The sequence below is a fragment of the Melanotaenia boesemani genome, chromosome 19 (genome assembly GCF_017639745.1).
Source record: "Melanotaenia boesemani isolate fMelBoe1 chromosome 19, fMelBoe1.pri, whole genome shotgun sequence".
Taxonomy (NCBI): Eukaryota; Metazoa; Chordata; class Actinopteri; order Atheriniformes; family Melanotaeniidae; genus Melanotaenia; species Melanotaenia boesemani.
This window is the reverse complement of record NC_055700.1, coordinates 26,508,129-26,529,959: the sequence shown is the minus strand read 5'-3', so window position 1 is coordinate 26,529,959 and position 21,831 is coordinate 26,508,129. Positions and strand designations below refer to the sequence as shown.

Sequence of the window (21,831 nt, the reverse complement as noted above, 5' to 3'; positions counted from 1 at the left end):
CCAGCTAAAATAGTGACAGTATGCTTGACAGTATTATTATTTATTTATGTATTATTTATTTGGAGAATTTTTACCTTCGATCAATTTGTCTGAGAATATTAGTCCACTAATATTAACGAGTCTTTGTAGGATATACAAGTTAAGAGTTACCGATGAAGCAGCTTGTGTAGCACTAACTGCTGCTAACTGCTGCTAATGCTAACTGCCCCTGTTAGTGCTAGCAAAAACTACTGATAAAAATTGTTAAAGAGTGAACTTCTCCTTATTTTTATTCATGTAGGAAGTGAATGACTCCAGCAGATACCCAATGGAGACCTTGAATGATAAGAATTGGTATGGAGTTTACAGTTTTAACGTTTGAAACTTTAGTGTTAGCAACATTAGCTATAGAAGATGAGCTTCGTTACTCAGATGTGGGAAGCATTTAAAACTCTGAATTTATCTTTTTATTTGTGGAGGCTTCTGTTTCTTTGGTAGCAGATGTTGTTTGTGGATGGTCAATGAAACAAATGGTAGCCTTTTGTAATTCAGGCTCTTTTGTAAAGAGTTTTGTGCCACTGCTGCAGCTATACATGTGTTGTTTTACATCTGGGTTTTACAGCAACATCAGCTTTCTTTTGCTTATAACTTTTGATACTATTATTGCTTCATGTTTATATCCTGATCCAAGGAAAAAGGACAGCATAAACATTGTGGAATTTGTAGCATATATTTTTTGCTGGCACAAAGCCAGTTGGCAAGGTTGCTTAAGATCATTATGTGTGGTTTCAACAGCCCCATCTTAGATAGAGAGGGAACATGATAATCGCAATATGGTCTTCACCAAATATGATATATCAAACTGCATTCAGAACAGCAAGAAAAATAAATAACTTGTAACCTGTGAAAAGTTGTCCCCTGTTGTCGGATTTGAGCCGTTCTTGTATTTAAGCTAGATTTAGGAAGAATATCAGTGCAGAAGATTGAAAGTTTTTACACTGAAAATTTTTCTACAATGCCTGAGTTTGAAAATTTTATATTATTGTTTAAAATTTTATTTTAAAACACCTATTTAATATATCTTAACATGAACATTATATATATATATATATATATACACATATATATATATATATTTAAAATCTATTCATTTACTATACTACCAGATAAATCCCCATAATACAGGATAACTGGATGCATTTGTGTAGCATGCGGTAAATTCACACAGAAATTTTTGATTCATTTTAAAAAGTCAAATTAATCGAAGATCTCTACTATTGAATTAGATTTTCATTTACTTTCTTAATTTTTTCCATGCTGTTTAGAATATCATCCAACATCCCTTTTCTCCACAATAATTAAACAGATGCCTATTTAAACAGTCTAACCGAGTCGTGGTCCGATCGGCCGTCTGATCTGCTTCTCGCTGAAGGTAGAAGGCGACAGATGTGAGCTGGAGGCACGTCTCTCAAGTTGTTCTCGACGCTCATATACGTTCATCTGTTGTTTGATGTATTCACTCGCTCCGGTGCCAAGGAATCAGTGCCTGCTGGGACTGCAGCGGGGGGGTCGTGGTGGTGGCAGCGTGTTTTGGTAGGAGGGTTGTCTGTTAGATGGCGGTTGCTCATCGACAATTGTCTGTTCATATGGCTGTACCTTAAAAAAAAAACGTTCGTTGTCCACAAGAAGAACGCCGTGAAAAACATACAGATTGCTTCAAATTCAGAACCAGCAGGATGGTTTCAGTGTCTGTTAGCAAGTCATATTGTGTGTGTGTGTGTGTGTGTGTGTGTGTGTGTGTGGCTACCTCTCAGACTTTGTAGAAACTTCTGGACCGGTGCCCAGTGGTGTCATGGAAACGCTTGAATCGCTCAGAATGATTCATGTCTGCTCAGTTCAACCCTCCCCCATCAACACACTACAAACACACACACATGACATTCAAGAAGAGGGAGTTTAACCCTTCTTCTTTCCATCTTCTTCTTTCCTCTTTCTCCTCCCTTTTTCCTCTCACTGCCATCCTCGTCAAATTCTACTATTAGTCATATATTTTGTTTGAATGGATTCATTATATGGGTGTCAGAGGAGATCACGTCTTCTGAGTGTTTCCTTTCACACCGAGAAAGACCTGATGTGTCTCTCAACCTCTGACAGAAGGAGTCTAGACTGACAGCGTACAACACCGTCCTGTTGTCTTCTTCCTTCGCCGTAGGATGAACCCGAATGAAGACCATGGAAGGGTCTTGATGGACGCAGTCGATCACTTAGGAAAGAGAAAAGAAAGACGAGGATGGCTTCCTGGAACACCTGCTGCTTTCCTTCCATTTTCTGGGAAAAAAACACAATGATAAAGATTTAAATAAAGACTTTTATCTTCATAGAAGATGATTGAGCTGAAAAAATTATGCACAGATGACAGAAATCATTTACTAATTCCTAGAATCAAATAAAACTTCACGATCCTTTGTTGAGAATTTGTCAAATGAAGGTTGATGAACCAAGTTTTTCATCTTTACATCATCTAAAAGCCTAAACTGAACCTTGGCATTAGAGGATATATGATTATATGGGGTTGTGAGATTAAAAACTGTGGTTTTAAAAAGACTTTTAAAGGAGTTCTGTGACTATGTTTTTATTTTATTTAAGTCTGATCTTTAAAAAATCACCCAGATCCCAAACATGTATTTAATGAAAAAAATATTTAAATGGGAATTCAAAATAATTTTAACAATTTAACAAAAATTTTATTTTATGTTTTTTTATTTAGAGCTAAAGTTTATTGAAAGATTTAAGAAAAGAAAGTGGAGAAAAATATTAATCTCTAATGCTTTTGTTAACAGTTTTTGGCAGATTACTTTACGGCCATCAAATAACCCAAAATATTAGTCTGTTTTTAATATGACACTGCAAAACAGTGCATAAAAAATAATGTTATTGATCATTTTTGGATATATTAAAAAATAAAAAAAAGAACCCTGCCTCCTTAATGTGTATTATATAGAGAAAACATAATTTTGTTTTACATTTTTTTATAAACACAGTGACATTATGTATTCAAAGTGGCATTTGAAGAGTAAATTATATGATTAACTGCATTTTTGGTAGTTTTGATTAGATAGACTGACTGATTTAAAAAAAAAAAAGTATTCATCTGTAATGTTTTTCTGGGAGAGGACTTTTCTTTAATCCTCTGATGACCTGAAAGGACAGTAAATTTGTTACTGGAGGCCAAACACAACCAGTGGTAGCTAAAAATTGAGGGAAGAAATTGCCTGAGAGGTTGAAACATTCCTAATGACCTACAAGGTTTAATCGTTTTGCTGAGTCACAGTAAAGCACAATATAAAGAAATTGATATGTTCATTCATATTACTGCTGGCAGCTTGATTCGCATCGGCGGCTGTAATTCAGAATCGTTTCCAGTGCGGGTTGGACTCTGGCAAGGCTGCCCTTTGTCACAGATTCTGTTCATAACTTTTATGGACAGAATTTCTAGGCGCAGCCGAGGTGTTGCGGGGATCAGGATTGGGTCTCTGCTCTTTGCGGATGATGTGGTTCTGTTGGAATCATCGGGCAGCAATCTTACACTCGTAGCAGAGTGTAAAGCAGTTGAAAAAAGAAACAGCACCTCCAAATCTGAGACCACAGTCCTCAGCAGGAAAAGGATGGAGTGCCTTCTCCGGGTCGTGAATGAGGTCCTGCCCCAAGTGGAGGAGTTCACATATCTCGGGGTCTTGTTCATGGGTGAGGAAAGGATGGAGCGGGAGATCCACAGGCAGATCGGTGCGGCGTCTGCAGTGATACGGACGCTGCATCGGTCTGTCGTGGTGAAGAAGGAGCTGAGTAGAGTCACTGCTCCTCCACATCGAGCGGAGCCAGATGAAGTGGCTCGGGCATCGGGTTAGGATGCCACCTGGACGCCTCCCTCTCTCCCGCCACCAGAAAGAGGCCACGGGGAAGACCCAGGACACGTTGGACGGACTACATCTTTCAGCTCGCCTGGGAACACCTCGGGATCCCTCCGAATGAGCTGGTGAATGTGGCCGTGGAGAGGGAAGTCTGGGTTTCCCTGCTTAGGCAGCTGCTCCCGCGACCTGACGAAAAAAATGGATGGATGGATGGATGGATGCATTCAAATAACATAAGAAAACAAAGCACAATCCTAGAGTCAGAACTTATAACCCAGGATGTTTTAGGTTAATTCTTGACTGAGTTCAACTTATATGAATCCCTGGAGATCATGAAAGGCTAAAGAAACACTTCATCATTCAGGGAATTAGAAAGATTTTGATTTACTAAATAAAACTTTTCTGTTCATTAAAGAAAAACATCTTCACAGATTATTCAAATAGAGATTAGACGCGCTCATTTGTTCCCATTCTGTTTGTTTTCTCGTTTCCCCTTCGTCTCCATCCCTGTCTCTGCTGTCCACTCGTTCTTTTCCGCCTCTCCTCAGCACCTTTTTCCTCCTTCAACAAGTCCATCTCTGGATCCTTTTTTTCTCCGTTCATACCTGGATGGAGCAGCTGATTGACAGGCGAACTGGCGTGTGGCTGGCCATGTTGCAGTTATTCCTGTTTACACAGTAACTGATGTCCCCTCACTGTTTGTTGTGCTGCGTTTAATGAAACTTTATCAAACTAATTAAGATAAACGTTAACATAGCAGAGTTAATTAATGAAGAGGAATAAATAACAAACTCTCATTTACACAGTAGCCTTGTAATGATCAGGAGATATTACTGTATTGTTTACTGGTGGAAGAAAATAAGCCCCTACCCCTCTGTTTACTTTTTCCATATTCAAAGCCACCACATGCAGTACTGAGAGTTAGTGGCTGTTATGTTCGTACTAAAGAGAACTGGAAACAATTAATAACATGGTGCATACCGCAGAAAATGTTCCAAACTTCCTCCCCGAGGTTCCCAGATGCTCTGCAGGCTGCAGGAATGTAGCAAAATGCTAATCTGACCAAGTTGCATGTTGCAGTAGAGCAGCTGGATGGAGCCGACATATCTGCAGCAACTGTGTGATGCTGTCATGTCAAAATGGAGCAAAACCTCTGAGGAAGGTTTCCACCACCTTGTTTATTCTATGACACCAGAAATTAAGACAACTCTGGAAAAAAAAGGTTTTTTTGCAATGATATAACAAACCTAATTGAGTTCTTTAAAACCATAACGAAGGAGTTCAGTAGTAGAGGGAAGCATGTGAAGGTAAACAGAGCAAAGAAAGTTCTGACATGATCTGTGTTGCTTACTGAGCAGCCTGCTCTACAGAGTGATGTGTTCCTGTGCTTCTCCTACAGCTGCAGTAAGATAACTGGCAGTATGCAGCACTTCCCTACGTGTTGGAAAGCATTGGTTTCCCTGAGCATTAAAACCTGATGCAAACGGTTCGTGACGAGTTAAATATATGATGAGAATGTGTTGAATCCAAATGGATCCATCCATCAGAAGCCATCAGACCTCTTTCATTTAAATGAAATAAGAAAGACAGAATGTAACAGGAAAAAAATTAGGACTGGATTAAGACCCCGCCAATAAGCTAAACTTAAAAGTGGTTGATGATCATAGTGCAAAGTACTGTTGGGCTGTGGGTTTCTACTTTGTAGAAAATCACAAATTGATCATGTTCATTTACAGTCTCTGACCTTTCATGTTTGTGCGTTATGTTGACCTTTATCTTTTAAATTCCTGCCAATGAACCTGCTGCTTTAAAACTCTGGAGAAAATGTAAAATAATTGCTATAACCTTTTAAAATTTGGAACTCCCCATCATGTGAGGGGAAAAGGCAAGAAGACAGATATACCCTCAGTGTCTGAGAGCGATTAACATTCAGATACGGTGGTCGTGCTTTAGATGAAGCTTCAAGTTAGGCTGAAATTTGATGTTCAGGTCCAAGTCCTGACATTGGAACGGTTATCAGGTTTTTGGTTGAATCTAATGGTTTTAATACTTAATATGGAATGAGGATTTTAGATCTTCATCTTGATCTCATTATAGATCTAATTAAATTAAAAATTGTTTACCTTAATTTTTTACTGGATTAAAACTTTAATGTAACCCGGGTTAATATGTCTAAGTTATAAAGTCCAGCCGAGTTTCTCGCTTCCAGTTTGCTCTCAGCTTGTTACGGAGCTGATTTGTGTTTCCTCTCTGTCTTTCTGCACTGTGGATTAGCAGGGATTTGGTCCCCCTGGCTCACCGACTTTTATATGGGCTTTATACAGCAGAGTGGCCTGTGTAAAGCTCCCTCCTCCATGTTTTGTATCTCTGCAGTCAGCACACTGACCAAGTGGGCTGCTTGAACAGCTCCTTAACGCCAACGAGCCTCTTTAGATTTGTCGTCTGAGGAAAAAAAATGTTGGTTCCTCTGAGGTTAGGCAGCCTCTAAATCTTCTTTTAGGAGTTTCTTTTGGGGTTTCAGAGATTCCGCTGTCTACTTTTGTAATTTCAAGACTTTCTTTGCTAATTTCTTTTTAACCATTATGTAAATGTTGATACTAGAGATAAAAAACCCAAGGTTGAATATATCAGTATTTGCAAAAGAGTCCTAAAGAGAACTATTGGTATGTTTTCGATTAAGGTAATCCCGATTAAGGTATCATCAATAAAGTCAGTCACATTCAACCTCATGAAACCTAGAGGCCTCATACGAAGACATCACACATTTGGTTGTCTGCACCATAATACCAAATTCTGTGTAACTGTCCTTTACTGGCAATAGAAGAGATTTTGTTGATTTTCCTTTTAAAATTATATTTATAGCTACATCATATATAATAAAATATGTATAATCATAAAACGGCATATAATCATAGATCATAAAATTCTGTTTATTGGTTATTCCTAACCCCAAACAGCTAGAGGAAATCTCTGACGCAAGTCACAATAAAGCTCAGGTCTCACTTACTGTGTAGCTATATTAAATCTTTTAGCATATTTATCTTTAAATGCAGCCACCTTGTCTACAACTTGTAAGACTCATTGACGAAGGAGTGTTTCAGGATGGTACTATTACTATTATAATGGCTCATTGTCCACTTAGGCCATAAATATTTGAACTTGAGGTGTGTTTGTCATGGCCTCCTCACGTATTTGTGTTTGTTTGAAGTGTTGTTTCAGATAAAAGGATTCACAACAGTAAATGTACCGTATGTACCGTCTATAATACCGCTTCTCTAATTTGTTTTTACCTAATTCTAACCTGACCAACCTATTGTCACCATATATATAATTTTGTTTACCTCCTACAAACACAGCAACTCTATTGGGTCTCTAATGTGCCCCCTAATGGTTTCCTTCTGGTATCAAGCTAGGACACAAGCAACCATCTGAGCATTTCCACTCATGACAGAGCTGGCTGAATATGCAAATGCAAGGTTAAAAAGCAATCGTATGTTTGACCTTAGGTTGGAGAAGCCTCTGCGGGACCTTATACAGCCTTATACTTGGCCATCAGGATGATCTGAACCATTTGTGGATTATCTTTCCGCATCAGTTCTTTTCCACACATATTGGGGACAATATAACAAACCAAATCAGGTTATGTAATCGGAACAGATCACCTGACTGGCTGTTCATTGTAGAAAAGGAATTCTGTATTACATTAATAAAATGGCAGTTTAAAATTAAATGTGTAATGAAAGCATACATGAATGAAATGATTCATGTGTCTGGTTAAACTGAAATGTTATTAGATAAGGTTTGGAGTACAAAGTCATGTCTAATTATGCAGGTGTAGTTTTTACGTTGTTGTTGAACATGATTTTTATCAGTTTCTTCTTTCTATTTTATTTCCAGACAATAGTTTGAGGAGTCACTTGTTCTCAGCATTAGTTCTTAGCATTAGTATGTTAAAGAACCCTTAAGAACATCAAGGTTCACTCCTTCTTTGTTGAGAGGTTCAACGAAAATCACATCAGACCAGCTGCTTATATCATAGAGGTTTCCTCAGCAATAAAATTAAACATCCGAAACATAAAGCTTTAAAATGTTTTAAGAACCAGTCAAGGTCCTTGAAATAAGCACAAAGGTATATTTGAAGAGACCTCTCAGGTTTAAGGACTTTTGTACTTTGGGTAAATGGAAATGCTTCACATCTGTTTGACCTTAATGAAGATTTCGTTCTACGAAGTTTTAGTTTTAAGTTTAAGAACTTTAAAACAGGGTTTTCCATTAGTATGTATCCTTATTAGGTTTCTCTGTTCGAGATTTAGCTTGGGAGTAATGGCGTTCTTAGAATATCATCACATCAACCCTCTTTTTTTTAAAAAAAACAGACTGGCTTTGTCTGTCGAAGTCCTTAAAGAGAATTAAATGGGTTTTTTAAATATTACCTAACAACTGTTTGATATTAGGACTGCAGCAAATATTGTCTTTTCAATATAGAGTTGTTTCCTTCTAATTGTGAGGACATTTAAATCTCTAGCCCCTCAAGATGTCCTTTGGCAAAGCCCTGATCCCCACACAGACCTTGGTATCCTCCTCAATATGTAATATGTATGAGTGAACATTATAAAGCACCATGTATCACTTACACATGTTTAAAAGGTCATAACTAATTGAAGTGTAATAGCATTTCATGCATATTTTCTTTATGTTTCAGGTCTAATGGTTTAAATTTAAGTGGAGTTTCTAGAAGGTTCCTTCCCCCTGATGTTTAAAGCCTTGATGGAAGGTCCTTATTGTCAGATCAAACAAACTGAAGTGGGTTTGCTGAAGAACCCTCTGAAAGTTGATGAGGTTTCTTGAAGTACAAACACATTTTATAACCCTTTTCTCTAAATGAGTTGGGGTACAATCTGAAGATCCAGTGAAGTGCTTGTGGAAAGGAGGTTTTAGCTCAGATTTGATCCGGTAGTATCTGAAAACATCATTGTCTAAATAAAATTAAGAATTTGAAAGAAAATAGAAAAACCGCTGCTAGGTGTATTGATATTTATCTGATCTAATCTATAAAAATAAACTAAAATATTCAATAAGTTGCCAAATTTATTGATTAAAATCAGCCGTACATTTTTTTTGTTGTTGTTTTCCAATAAAATGAAAAAGAGAAAGAAAATTGAAAAAAGAAAAAAAAATATAGAAATTGTTTGAAAGTATTTTCTGTGCAATCAATTTATGAGTTTGAGTATTTAATCCTGTCTCCATATAGTATGTTGTTTTTCTGCGTAGAAATAGTTCAAAGATGGCCCTTCATCTTCTGAGAAATGGAAAACTCAATCATGTGGCCATTATTGAGAAGAAATTTAAAACCAATTATTTTCAAAGGCTCTCGTAAAGAAATAATCTGGTTTAAAAAGCATTTAATTAGGACATGATTTCTGCTGATACGCCTTATTTATTTATTTTCTTATATATTTATGAATGAACTCTATTCTGCTTTACTCTCTTTTTTTTATTATTGCTGCTGTATCTTTAACAACCAAATGAAAATAGGAGGGATTTTTGTCTGTTTGTTGTAAATAAGCTCAGGCTGCAGAGATGGTGGAGGGCAGGAGTCCAACATGTCGGGACAAACCTGAAGAGCCTGGCAACTATGATTGCTTCTGTCATATTTGGTAGTAGCCTCTGTATCATTTACATAAAGTTTGTATTATTTTATTTCAAACTTGGGCTTTAGCTTCAGAGGTCATGTATGAACACTTTATAGGATACCCATTTATGAAAATAAAAACCATGCGGACTGACTGTGAATGCATCTTTATCCCTACATTTTGATATATTTTTTTAAGAATACAAAGGAAGAAACAAATAATAGAAAGAAATGTTTATAATTAAATGATAATATATATGAGGCAAACATCCATACAGCTGCATTTTCAGGTGCTAATTAGCAATTATCTGCTTTAAGAGACAAAAGATAAATAAAGGTACATGTGCATTTTCTGAACAACAATAATTAAACTCCTAATACCTGTAAATAGAGGAGGTAACTACTTTATAAAGGTGAGAGTTTATTTCCCTAAAGAGAATACAACATATAAATACTGCCTTGGTGTTTTCACATGGACTAATCAGTGATTTGCAGCAGCTGACGTGGCCTCCAAAGATCAACAACTGGAGAGTTTTAATTCAGGCCTTCAAAAGGCAAGCGAGGATCAATACAGTAGTGAATGCTGCTTCTGTCGTATCATTCGTAAATATATATATATATATATATATATATATATACATATATATATATATATATTTATATTTATATATAGCATCCTGGACATGTATGTATATTTTCCAGGTGTAAATGGAGCGCTGTTTGACTGGGTATTTTATTTATGGCTGCTGTGCCAGAAGGGATGAAACTCGTGCCAGCACTGGCCCTCTTCCATTTTCAAAGTCCCAATACTCTATAGAGTTAATATGAGGAGTGGATTGAGGTTTCCCTCCTCATCTTCTTTATTTTTGTTATTTTTTGTCTTTTAAGTCTTTATTTTTCTTTTTTTTAATTGGAAGAAATGAACTAAATCTAACATCAGGGGAAGTTTATTTAAAGAAGAAAAGCATTAAGTTGCCTCATTTTCTATCAGCTGTGGTAGAAATCCTAGAATTTAATTAGAACATGACAAACGTGAAGAGAAAATAAATAAAGTTAATGATTACTGCAACTAATTAGCATTGTGACTTCATACACACTATCTTTAAGAATAAAGTGAATATGAGTGAATATACATTTTTTTAAATTGCATTGTGTTTGTGAGCATGTGTGGTCCTGAATATAATATTCTTAAATGCACATGTGTCTATATATGGATGTATTTTGGAGCACTGCATCACCACATGTGTGTTTTTGTCGGCACAAATGTGCATAAACATACATGTGTGTATATTCTATATATTTACATGTGTGCTTGCATCTGTGCTTGTTATTTCCTGCACCTTTGAGTGTGTGTGTGCTCTGCTGTGTGTGTGTGTATGTGTGTTTGTGTGGGTGTCTTTGTATATGTGCCAAACTGGTCCAGCTGGCATCAGTTGTAGCTGAAGCTGAGGCCGCTGTATCAGTCATTCAACAAAAACAAAAAAAGCTCCCTCTCACACACTCACACAGTCGACCACATTCCTATTCTGTACGCCTGTAATTATCAACCTCTTCTGCATGGACTACCATGTTGGCACGTATTCAGCGCTGGTCTATACACGCCTGATTCCAGCCCTGCAACCGCGTACACGCTTCATTTTCCTCCACACACTCGCTATAAAACCCCTTCATTTCATCTCGTACCACTGCACCGACAGCACAACATAATTACACATTGACTGCGGTTTGATATTTAGACTGGCTAGAGATTTAAGGTTTTATCCAAAATGAAGGTCTGTGTGGTTAAAAATAGTCATCGAAGCGGTCCCGCAGCTCAGAGGAGGGGAAAGCCTGTTCGGGAGCTGGAGAGGAAATTAGCTTTTGTTGTCGGCATCTCTTTACATTTTCATGAATTCATCAGATGGCTTTTTCCCAACTAGACACACTGGTGCGTTTAAATAGTGGTCGGTTACCTGCCAAAGTGGCTTCACCTTTTTCTCAGCCCTTGGCCCTCGTTTAAAGAGCTGTGATATCTGGTTTCAATCAAGCACGTTTCATCACATTTGACCAAAGATGTTCTTTGGTCTTTTCTTTTATCTCATGTCCATAAAACGTGTGTGAGATGTTAGTTCAGCCCTCAGCAACATACGGTGTAGTATTTATCCTCAGTTCTCGCACCAGAAAAGCAAGGAGAGTGAGGAATAGGTAAGAGAAAGCAATATTTCATGTTGCCTTAAAATAAAGCACTCACTTTATCAGGTTCACCTTACTAGTTCCAGATTGGACCCCCTTTCTCTTCAGAACTGCCTTAATTCTTGGTGTCATAGATTGAACAAGATGTTGGAAACCTTCCTCTGAGGTTTTGCTCCATATTGACATGACAGCATCACACAGTTGCTGCAGGTTTGTCGGCTGCATCCATGATGAGAATCTCCCGTTCCACCACATCCCAAAGCTGCTCTACTGGACTGAGATCTGGTGACTGTGGAGGCCGTTGGAGTCCAGTGAACTCATCGTCATGTTCTAGAAAGCAGGTGGAGATGATCTGAGTTTTGTGACATGGTGCATTATCCTGCTGGAAGTAGCATCAGAAGATGCTACACTGTGGTCATAAAGGGATGGACATGGTCAGTAACAATACTCAGGTAGACTGTGGTGGTTGAACCAGGCCACGTTGGTACTAAAGGGGTGAAAGAAAATATCCCCCTCACCACTACACCAGCAGCAGCTTCAGCCTGAACTATTGATCCAAGGCAGGATGGATCCATGTTTTCATGATGTTGCCACAGAATTCTGAGCCTAGCATCTGAATGTGGAGCTGAAATGGAGACTCATCAGACCAGCAACGTTTCTCCATCTTCTACTGTCCAGTGTTGGTGAGTGTGTGTGAATTGTAGCCTCAGTTTCCTGTTCTTAGCTGACAGGAGGAACCTGGTGTGGTCTTCTGCTGCTGTAGCCCATCTGCTTCAAGGTTGGACGTGTTGTGTGTTCAGAGATGCTGTTCTGCAGATCTTGGTTGGAGCCAATCAGTCTGTCCATTCTCCTCTGACCTCTGACATCAACCAGTCATTCTGGTCCAGACAACTGCTGCTCACTGGATATTTTCTCTTCTTCAGACCATTCTCTGGAAACCCTAGAGATGGTTGTGTGTGAAAATCCCAGTAGATACTCCATACTGTCTAACTAAGGTGTTACCAGGTAAACTTTTCATTAGTTAATTACACATTTTCTTAAATAAATTCCAGAAAAATAGCACTCTAATTGCTTCGTGGTCTGCTAGGTGACTGCCATACGGCAGATGCTACAGCATTTGTGGAGGTTATTTGTTTCTTTGGTTTTTGGCTACAGCCGTTGCTTCATGTCCAACAGTGTTAGTTCACATCGGTTCAGTTGGGTTGACTCACCAAACCAAAAGAAACCAAATCATGCCAGTAAAATTGCACCCACAGGAAAACAAAGCCACCTGATCCTCTCACTTTATGGATCAAGGGTTCAAGCTATTCTTTGGATTTCCTGTCTATCTGTAGTTGGTATGGTGCATTTTCTTTCTATAAATTACTGTTTTGTGGTGTCTGAACTCTAAGTGTGGAGGTCACACGCAGTAGTGTGCCATCAAAAAATCCCACAGTGGAAAGAAGAAAATAGACTATGAGGCATGTCCCGTCTATAACATCGTCAGTCGTTTGTATTTCTTCAGGAACTGGCTAATTTTTGTTCTGATAGTGTGTTTGGTTAGTCCGTACAGTTGCTCAGTAAGTACACTAATGAGTCTCCATGGACTCAAACTTGTTCAGTGAGACACAGAATGAAGCATGTTCTGTATGTCTCCACTTCCCATTAAAGAAATTCCCCAGAAGAGGTAGTTCTTTCTCATTCAGTCATCTTGTGGATCTGAAGTGAGATGTGCTTCCTGGTTTTCCTTTTTGTATTTTTTTGAAAGACATCCAATTTTGCCTCATATTTAGGGTAAACTTAACAGAAAGAGGAGAATGAAAGTTTGTGTTTGCAGTATGAATCCATTTTCATTCTGTAAATGGATCTTAAATGGAGATCCATGGAGATTTAAAAAAAAATCTAATTTTCTTAATCTAAAGTCATTGTTTGGCCCTTTAACTAAATGTAGATAAAAAAATAAAATAAAAAAAAAACAAAAAATAAAACAAATAACCAAAAGTAATATTTGCCTATATTACCATATGATAATTGTAATATAAAAGGTGTTCACCAGGGGGCAGAAGACAACTATCAGATTGTCAATGACAGGATTTTTACCATATGGTGATGCAATAGGTGTCAAAAACTGTATTGAAAAACGACTCATTAGGCCTTAAAGGGTTACGTTTAGTTATCTTTGCATTTTTTTTGCAAATGAAGACAGAAAAATACATTTGTATCTTAGAAAGTCTGTCTGAACTGTGTAGTTTGTCTGTATCTCTTTCACCCTATACTTAAGTAATTATTGAACTGCTTCTTTTCTCAACCGGTGAAGGTTTTCCTCTGAATTTATAGGTCAGTCCTTTCTGAGATGTCTCCTTCTACTAACGGCATCATCTTTTCTTCTTTTTCCAGGTAAAACTGAGAGGAGTTCATACTCGTACGGCAGGGAGTCCAACCCACACTGCCATCAGGTCAGTCATGTTGACAATTTCTTCTTTTATCAAAGCACAGTGTATGTTTCTTTCACTTTAAGTACATGAGAAAATGAGAGCTGCATTTGATATACGACTTGCTGTGGATGATATTGGATTTTTTGAGGTTTTAACCTCTTTGATTCTTGTATGCAGCCTCCTGCAACATGGGTGCTCATATACTTTAATGTCTATTCTTACCTGAAGAATACATTCAGTTGTACTTATAATCTGGCTTACTTTGCCCAAAAGAATTTAAGCTTGCAGAAATACTTTAGGAACCCATATTGGCTGGTGATCAAAAAAGTTAATTTAGAGGCCTGCTGATAAATACACAGCCTTGATTTCTGAGGATGTGCACAGCTAACCCTCTGAACAGATGCAGGATATGCAAGGCTGCCATCATTCAAGCTTGAATGATTAAAAGCAAGTGCATTACTGACTTAACTCATCATGTCTGCACTGGAAGGACAAAATCAAGTTCAGCACACGATTTAAATCTATGAGAAGAACCAGAACACTAAAAGAATCTTGCAAAACAACTGGATTGTCTTAATGTTTCTCGAACCAATACGGAGCCTTAAGGTTAGAGCTTCTAGATGTAATTTTAAGTTTACATCTACTCCTTTAGCTCTGATTTATGCTATGACTGACTATACTTGTCGGCTAAGATCATATTTAAAAACAACTAAGATGCTTTCCAGTAAAGTTCAAGTTGCAACTTTATGGTGTCTTCATGTCATGAACATATTTCCTGCCATAATTTAAACTTCACACGATGAACACCATTAAACACTCTCAGCTTCCCATGTGTCAATCAACCTAATGACTGCTATAAACAACAGATGTTACATGTTTTCTATCATTTCCAGAAAAAAAACCTAACTTATCTATATATCTCAAACTTTTTAATGAAATCATTCAAAATTCTTACTTTAAAGGCTATTATTTTCAGATAGTAGCACCAGGTGTTGTGTGGACTTTGGCAAATGTTGGTGAACTTTGTTAGGAAGAGTGTTTTGAATCTGAGCATAGTTTTCCTGTGCTGTTCTCACGGACCATATGGATCTGCGATGAAGTAAACACTGATAATTAAATAGATCTACAGATGTTGGGATTTGATTCTGCCAATGGAAAATTAAACACAGAACCTTTTTGCTTTATTTTGCTGAACACTAAGTTATAAAGAAAAAAATAAATAAATTACATAAACTCCATTCCAGAGCAGGCTGCTGGACATGTGAGCCTGATGTTATGGATTATTTTTTTCTTTTCGTGTCAAAAAGCTTTTTAATTAAAATGTATCAAAGCAGATATTTAAAAGAAAATGTAAAGCTGTGCAAAAAGATATTACTGATATGAAAATCTATAACTTTGGGGTTTTGGATGAGATGAAAACAGATGGCTAGCTATGGAGAATGTGGATCTGTTTCAGATATAAAGGCATTTTTGCTGATGCACTTCCTTAAAGTTGTTGAGGAACTCTTTAAGTATATTCAATTTGGTGTTAAATTTCTAAAATAACAATGTTTAGTGATACAGCTGTGGTTGTATCTTAATTCATTCATCATTCTGTATTCTGCTTTTTAGCATAACAGTTAGCATAAAAGCTACTACCCTGCAGTTTAATGAATCATTATTTAAATTATTTTGTTTTTCCTGCCATTAAAAGTTAAAATGTCTTATGTGAAAGCTTAATGTTTTGTACAGTTTAATCTACAGTATGAATTTCATTCCTTTCAGCCTTAGCTGTACCGTTTTCATACTGTTTTAATAAATGTTAGCATGCTGACAAGCTAATTTTAGATGGTGAGTGTGGTTAGGATCGTTTCCCTATGTAGCATTAGTTAGCAACACAGCTAACTGTAGACTGTTAAAATTTATTCATTCATTCATTCATTCATTCATTCATCTGTTTACATAGCCTACACATAGCAGTTAGCATACAGATAACAAAGTTAGCTTTGTTATCAGTTTGCTGCGTTATTTCTTTGAGGCTTCCTCCACCAGTGCAGCACCTGAGATCCTATGTTTGTTTTGTTTTAGCTTTCTTCAGTTAAAATTGACTAATGTACTTTAACCACCTGATAGTAAGATATTCAATGATCAGTTGTACCTGCAAACCTGTCTGTGGAGTGAAAAGAGGAAAACCAGTTTGGAGGAAAGAATCTCAAGGTTGACTCTTCTATCACAGAAAGTTAAATAAAATAAATGCCGTTGCAGACCCTCTAATATTAGAACGGGATTGTTTTCAGATCAAGGATGCTGGGAAATCAGTCTTATAATAGGATAAATGGTAGCCAACAGGGCTGATAAACTAAATGTCGTCATCCAGGACAAGATTTCCTTTGTGGGTTTGTGAGTGTGGAGGATACAGAAAGTAGAGCCATGCAGAGGACCATGGCAACCTCATGTACAAAGACACACACAAAGAGATGCCGGTCATATTTCCCTGATGCCAAATGTGCGACTTGTACTGGAATAGTTTACATGCAGATATCATCCATGAGTTGATTTAAATATAGCTGCTGGTTGAGGCTCAGTCTGTTTGAAATCTCCTCTGAGCCTCGATAAATTAATTTTCTCTTTTTTTTTTTTTACTCAGTCATCATTTATTACTTTACTCTTTTCAAAGTTAATTTTATTTTTCTTGTTAAATAGTCACTGCTTCACTTGTTAACTGGTTTGTTCGAATAATTCAAGTTTTTGGTGAATTGTTTTTATCTTTTTTTCACATTGTAATATTTTTTTAGAGGTAGGTACCCTGAGTTGTGCATTCATTCATGTTTTCATGTATTCATTTATTCAGTTTGTTTATTTTTGAGCCAGTTTTATATATATATTACGGTACGGTACTTCACCCATAGTGAAGCTGTCTCCTTCATTCATTCATTCATTCATTCATTCATTCATTTATTCATTCATTCATTCAGTCATTTATTCATTCATTCATTCATTCATTCATTTATTCATTCATTCATTCATTCATTTATTCATTCATTCATTCAGTCATTCATTCATTTAAAATAAGGGAATTTTTGCAGTGACTTTATAAACTTGACTGCATCATAACGAAGAGCTAGAAACTTTTGTTAATGAACTCAGACATAATTTAGTTTCTTTTCCTCGTCATCGTCTCTTCCTCTGCTGATGAAGGTTGGTTCGGTCGTCTCTTTCCTGGTTTCAACTGGCAAAACTGCGGCTGATGCCTGTTTGTATAGAATAAGGAATTCAGTAGATTGGAAATCAGTTCTTTAGTTTAATAAATGCAATGTATTTCTTTTATAAATCATAAACTTTGCAGCTGCATGATGAAGATCATATTAGAAGAAATAAGGTTTCATAGTTTCATAGTTTCCTCTTTAGACTGTTACAAGCATCTTTTGTGGATCATATTTCTGTGAATGTTACATTGTCTGTGAGTATATTGTCAGAAGATATATAGCTATTTTTTCTCATGGGAAGGCTAAACATGTTCTTGCTAAGTAGATAACGCAGTTTTAATGCTTGTGCGGAACAATTTCACAGCTAGCATCTCACAGTCGCAGCTCCTTGTTTCTGTCTTTGTGCTGATGGGAACTCCTTGCAAGTAAAACTTTGTTGTTCCTGATTAAAGTCTGAGATTATCCTATCTAACACTAACCCAGTCAAGGGTTAGATTTATAGACTGCTGTGTTCTTTCTCACTGGTACTGGTGTCAGTGTTTTGGTATTAGATGGAACATGGACCACTTCAGTTGTGGTTCACCAGACCCATCGCTATTTATTTGCTCCTTAATCAGTCCATTTGTTAGTTCTCTATTGATGAATCCACCCATTTATCCCTATGTTCAATTATTCATTTGACAGTCATCCATTTCCCTTTTTGCTCAGTTGTTTGTCTAAAATTCAGTTTGTTGACTTGATAACTCTTTGATCCATCCATCTATCCATCCATCTACCCATTTATCAGCATCGCGCTGATCTTTCATTTATAACCACCTCTTACATCCAGCTGGGGCCTTTGTACAAGGCAACAGAAAACCAAAGATAAAATATGAAATAAATCAAACATTACTGCCTCACTGGCCATTTTCCTACCGGGCTGCTGTCAAATTATCCTGCTACACAGTCTGAATGGCTCCTGATGGAAATTGTTGGAAATGGCAGATTAATTTACATGCTGGGCTGAAGTCCAACATCCTTGGCTGTTTGTGAAAGATTGAGAGAAAAAGAGAATAAAAAAAAATCACTTAGAGGGATTGAGCTCACATCATAACAGCAGAAAGATTTCCAGTGACCCCATTTTGTTTCACCTGTCTCATTCAAACCAAACAGATTTCTACCTGTGGAGTTTTAAGGTAACTGGCTGTTCATTGGGGCCAGTTTTGAATTGATTCTTTATCATGTCTTCTGTGCAATTACAACCAAATCTATCCATTTCAATGTTAAACATCAAACTTTCAAGACTAAGTTAGGCCAAGTCATAGGAAGAATTTCTGCATAATAAATGTAGACATTCTACCTTTTCACTCCTGTCCAAAAATTGTTTTATACTATGACAGAGTACTGTACACGATGCATCAGTTTCCACAGAGAATTAAATTATTTCATGAGACAGTTTATCTTTACAGTGAACCTCATAGCGATGCCCTGCTCCAAGGATGTTTCTCACCAGATTAACCCATTGTCGCTGGTGTTTACTTTCTTTTGTGTTTGCTCCTCATCTTTTGCTTGCATTTGCTGTGAACGAGCAATCTGACAGGGTCAAGAGGACTCACCGAGCTATAAATGTGTGATGGGGGCTGGCAAGCATGGCGTCCTGCCAAAGTTAGAGCCCAGCTCCCCCAACACTAAGCTCTGTTCCCACCCACCCCCCAAAAGCCCATGGCCTGCTGGCAGAAGGTGCCATGAACACAGTGGTACGTTGCCTGGTCGTTGCTCAGTTAATAAAGCCCAGTGGTTGCAAAAATAGCCATTTTTGCAACTGTGACAATCACAGTAAACATTTAGCCTCTTACCAAGACAACAAGTTAACCAGAGGACATTTAGTATTACCTTTGATTTTAATGTAATCTCCCAACAATGTGCTACTTTTGTCAAAGCAGCACCCTTAATGGGTCATTTGTTACTGCAGCAAAAGTAAGTTAAATCAAATTGAATTAAACAAAATGAAACAAAAAATCTTTCTTAATCCCCAGAAGGAAATTATGATTTAATAATCACAACAATAAAATTATAATGATGAAGAAAAAAATGAATAAGCCAATAGCGGCCATTCTTGTGTTTATACATTTTTGATGCCATTATCTCAAGATGACTAAGCTAATTTTCATGTGATAACAAATTACTTTTTCTCATTATTTTGCGAGATCAGCCTTTCCCTGAGGTAACGATACTGTAACTGGCTACAAGCGATCAAAAGATGATCAAGGTTAGCTCAAAAATAAGCTGCTAGCACCAAACTTAACTGGTAAAAATGAGAAAATTATTATATTATGAGTGCTTGTTATCTTGAGATAACAAGATAGTTAACTTATCTTCAGGGACAGGTATTTAACTTTAAGATAATGAGATTACATGTTATCTTCAGACAGTGACATAGGTAATCAATGTTGAGATAACAAGATTGTCAACTTAATATGTCAGATAAGGAGACGATTTATTAGATATTTTGAGATAAGTAATATTAGCCCGAGATAACAAGACATCGCCTCATTATCTTGAGAAATTAGTTAATTTGATTCATAAGGTAAAGAAATATTTAACAATTTTTTTTAGATATGGAGATATTTATTGTACCTCAAAACAGTGAAATAGTCAACCTGTTATCTCAAGATAAAGAGAGTTAATATTTAGTTTATGAAAGTTAACTCATGTCGAGATAATGAGATTGTTAAATCACTATGTGAACATAACGAGATAATTTAATTTTTATCTAGAGATACTGAGATAGTTGTTATCTAGAGCTTAAGATAAGGTATGTCATTGTGGTATAGAGATCATTTACTGATTATCTCGAGATAATAATTTTCAAAACTTAAAAAATTGTTTAAGCATTTATTACATAATCTAATATTTAATAGCCAAACATTTTCAATAACAACTGGTCTGAAGTTTGTCTTGAATTAGTTCCAGCACAAATCTTTAAATAATAACCAATTTTACACGTATGTTTGCAGTGACACATACATGTGACTTTTTTTCTGGCCAATCTGGCATGGAGATTGTAGATTTGTAAAATGGTCAGAATAGTTTTTTTTTTTTTTCTCTCTCATTCCTAATAGACCGTTTTTAGTTTTTAATGGTGACGTTTCATCAGAACAAAAAAAGCTGGATTTATGGCAGTGTTTTTCATCTTTTAGCCTCATTTCTCTACTGTAATACAGCGCCTCATGAGCCACCCACTCATGGTTAGGGTTATAAGTTACAAGTAATGGTAAGAATGGACCCTTAAAAAAAAGAAAAAGAATCCAGCTGAATTATAAGAACTTGGACTCAGACATAAGTTGTTCAACTCTGCTGCTTTTGTGTTGTACAAAATACATCTATCCATCTATTTTCTATACATATTAAATTGAATTGAGGGTCATGTGAGTGGGAGCCTGCCCCAGCTGCTATCAGGTAAAAGGGGGCAGTACAACCTGGACATGACTCTTTAAATATTCCTGATCCCATCAGACGAATTCTCTGTTGCTGCCATCTCTACTTTAGTACAGCCTACATCTTTATTTACCTTTAGTACAAAAAAACAACACAATCTTCTTTTCTTTTTTGTTCCCCGAGAGGATGAACCTTTAAACTTTTGATCCCCTCTGTGATTTTTCCTCAGTGGGACAATTTTCCACTTTTACACCTCCTGCTCCAGCTCGAATAGGAGCTCCTTGTTCGCTCTTTCCTCATTTTATGGGTCTAATTTGTTGCTTCACTACTGCTTTGAGCGTCACCTGGACTCCCATAACCCTGCTGGAAACACCCTCATGGGTAGCACATTATAGTGCCAACACGCTCACACATACACTCTCTCCCTCACACACACACACACACACACACACACACACACACACACACACACACACACACACACACACACACACACACACACACACACACATTGCATGGCTTTCCTATAGCTGCTATCTAAAGGGACACTCTGTCTATGTAAGCAGAAAGACCATCATCATCAGGATGAAGGGATGAAAATAGATCATTTTTTTCCTCCCTGATTTTTTCTCTTCTCTTTTACTTGTTGTTCACTCAAGCTAAAGCTTACCACACACACACACACACACACATATATATAGACACAGACACACACACATAGAGGAGCGCCCAGCCACACCAAAGCATGCCTGTCATCCAGTTATCGCCTCACAGATCAGTAGGTTAGGCTCTGGCTGGTAGCTAGAGCTGAGACAGCAGCGGTCTGGATGTGAGCTTCCCCTGGAATGCAACATGAAATAAAAGCCTTTAACCCTTCACACACACATGCAAACACACACATACGTGCAGACACATCAGTCAGTGGAAAGTGCTGAAGACTTCGTTTTGAAGCTTCCCAAGTTTTCAGAGCCTCTCAGAAGCTGCATTTACCTATTAAACAAGCTGCACACATCTACACTTCTCCTCATGTTTGCAAGGTTTTCCATAAATATAAATTTAAATTTACTCTTAAATGAAATGCAGGTGACAGGAAAATATTTGCATTTTGAATAATTGGTATATCC

General features: G+C 37.1%; 1 protein-coding gene across 4 annotated transcripts in view; it reads left to right on the top strand.

Moving 5' to 3' along the window:
• LOC121629940 (transcription factor 4-like) overlaps nucleotides 1-21,831 on the top strand; it is a 261,687-nt gene that overhangs the window by 102,258 nt on the left and 137,598 nt on the right. For all 4 annotated transcript variants that reach the window (XM_041969878.1, XM_041969880.1, XM_041969877.1 and 1 more), the window contains one exon: nucleotides 14,068-14,126. In XM_041969878.1, coding sequence (XP_041825812.1) covers nucleotides 14,068-14,126 — 59 coding nt within the window. The remainder of the gene's footprint in view (nucleotides 1-14,067; nucleotides 14,127-21,831) is intronic.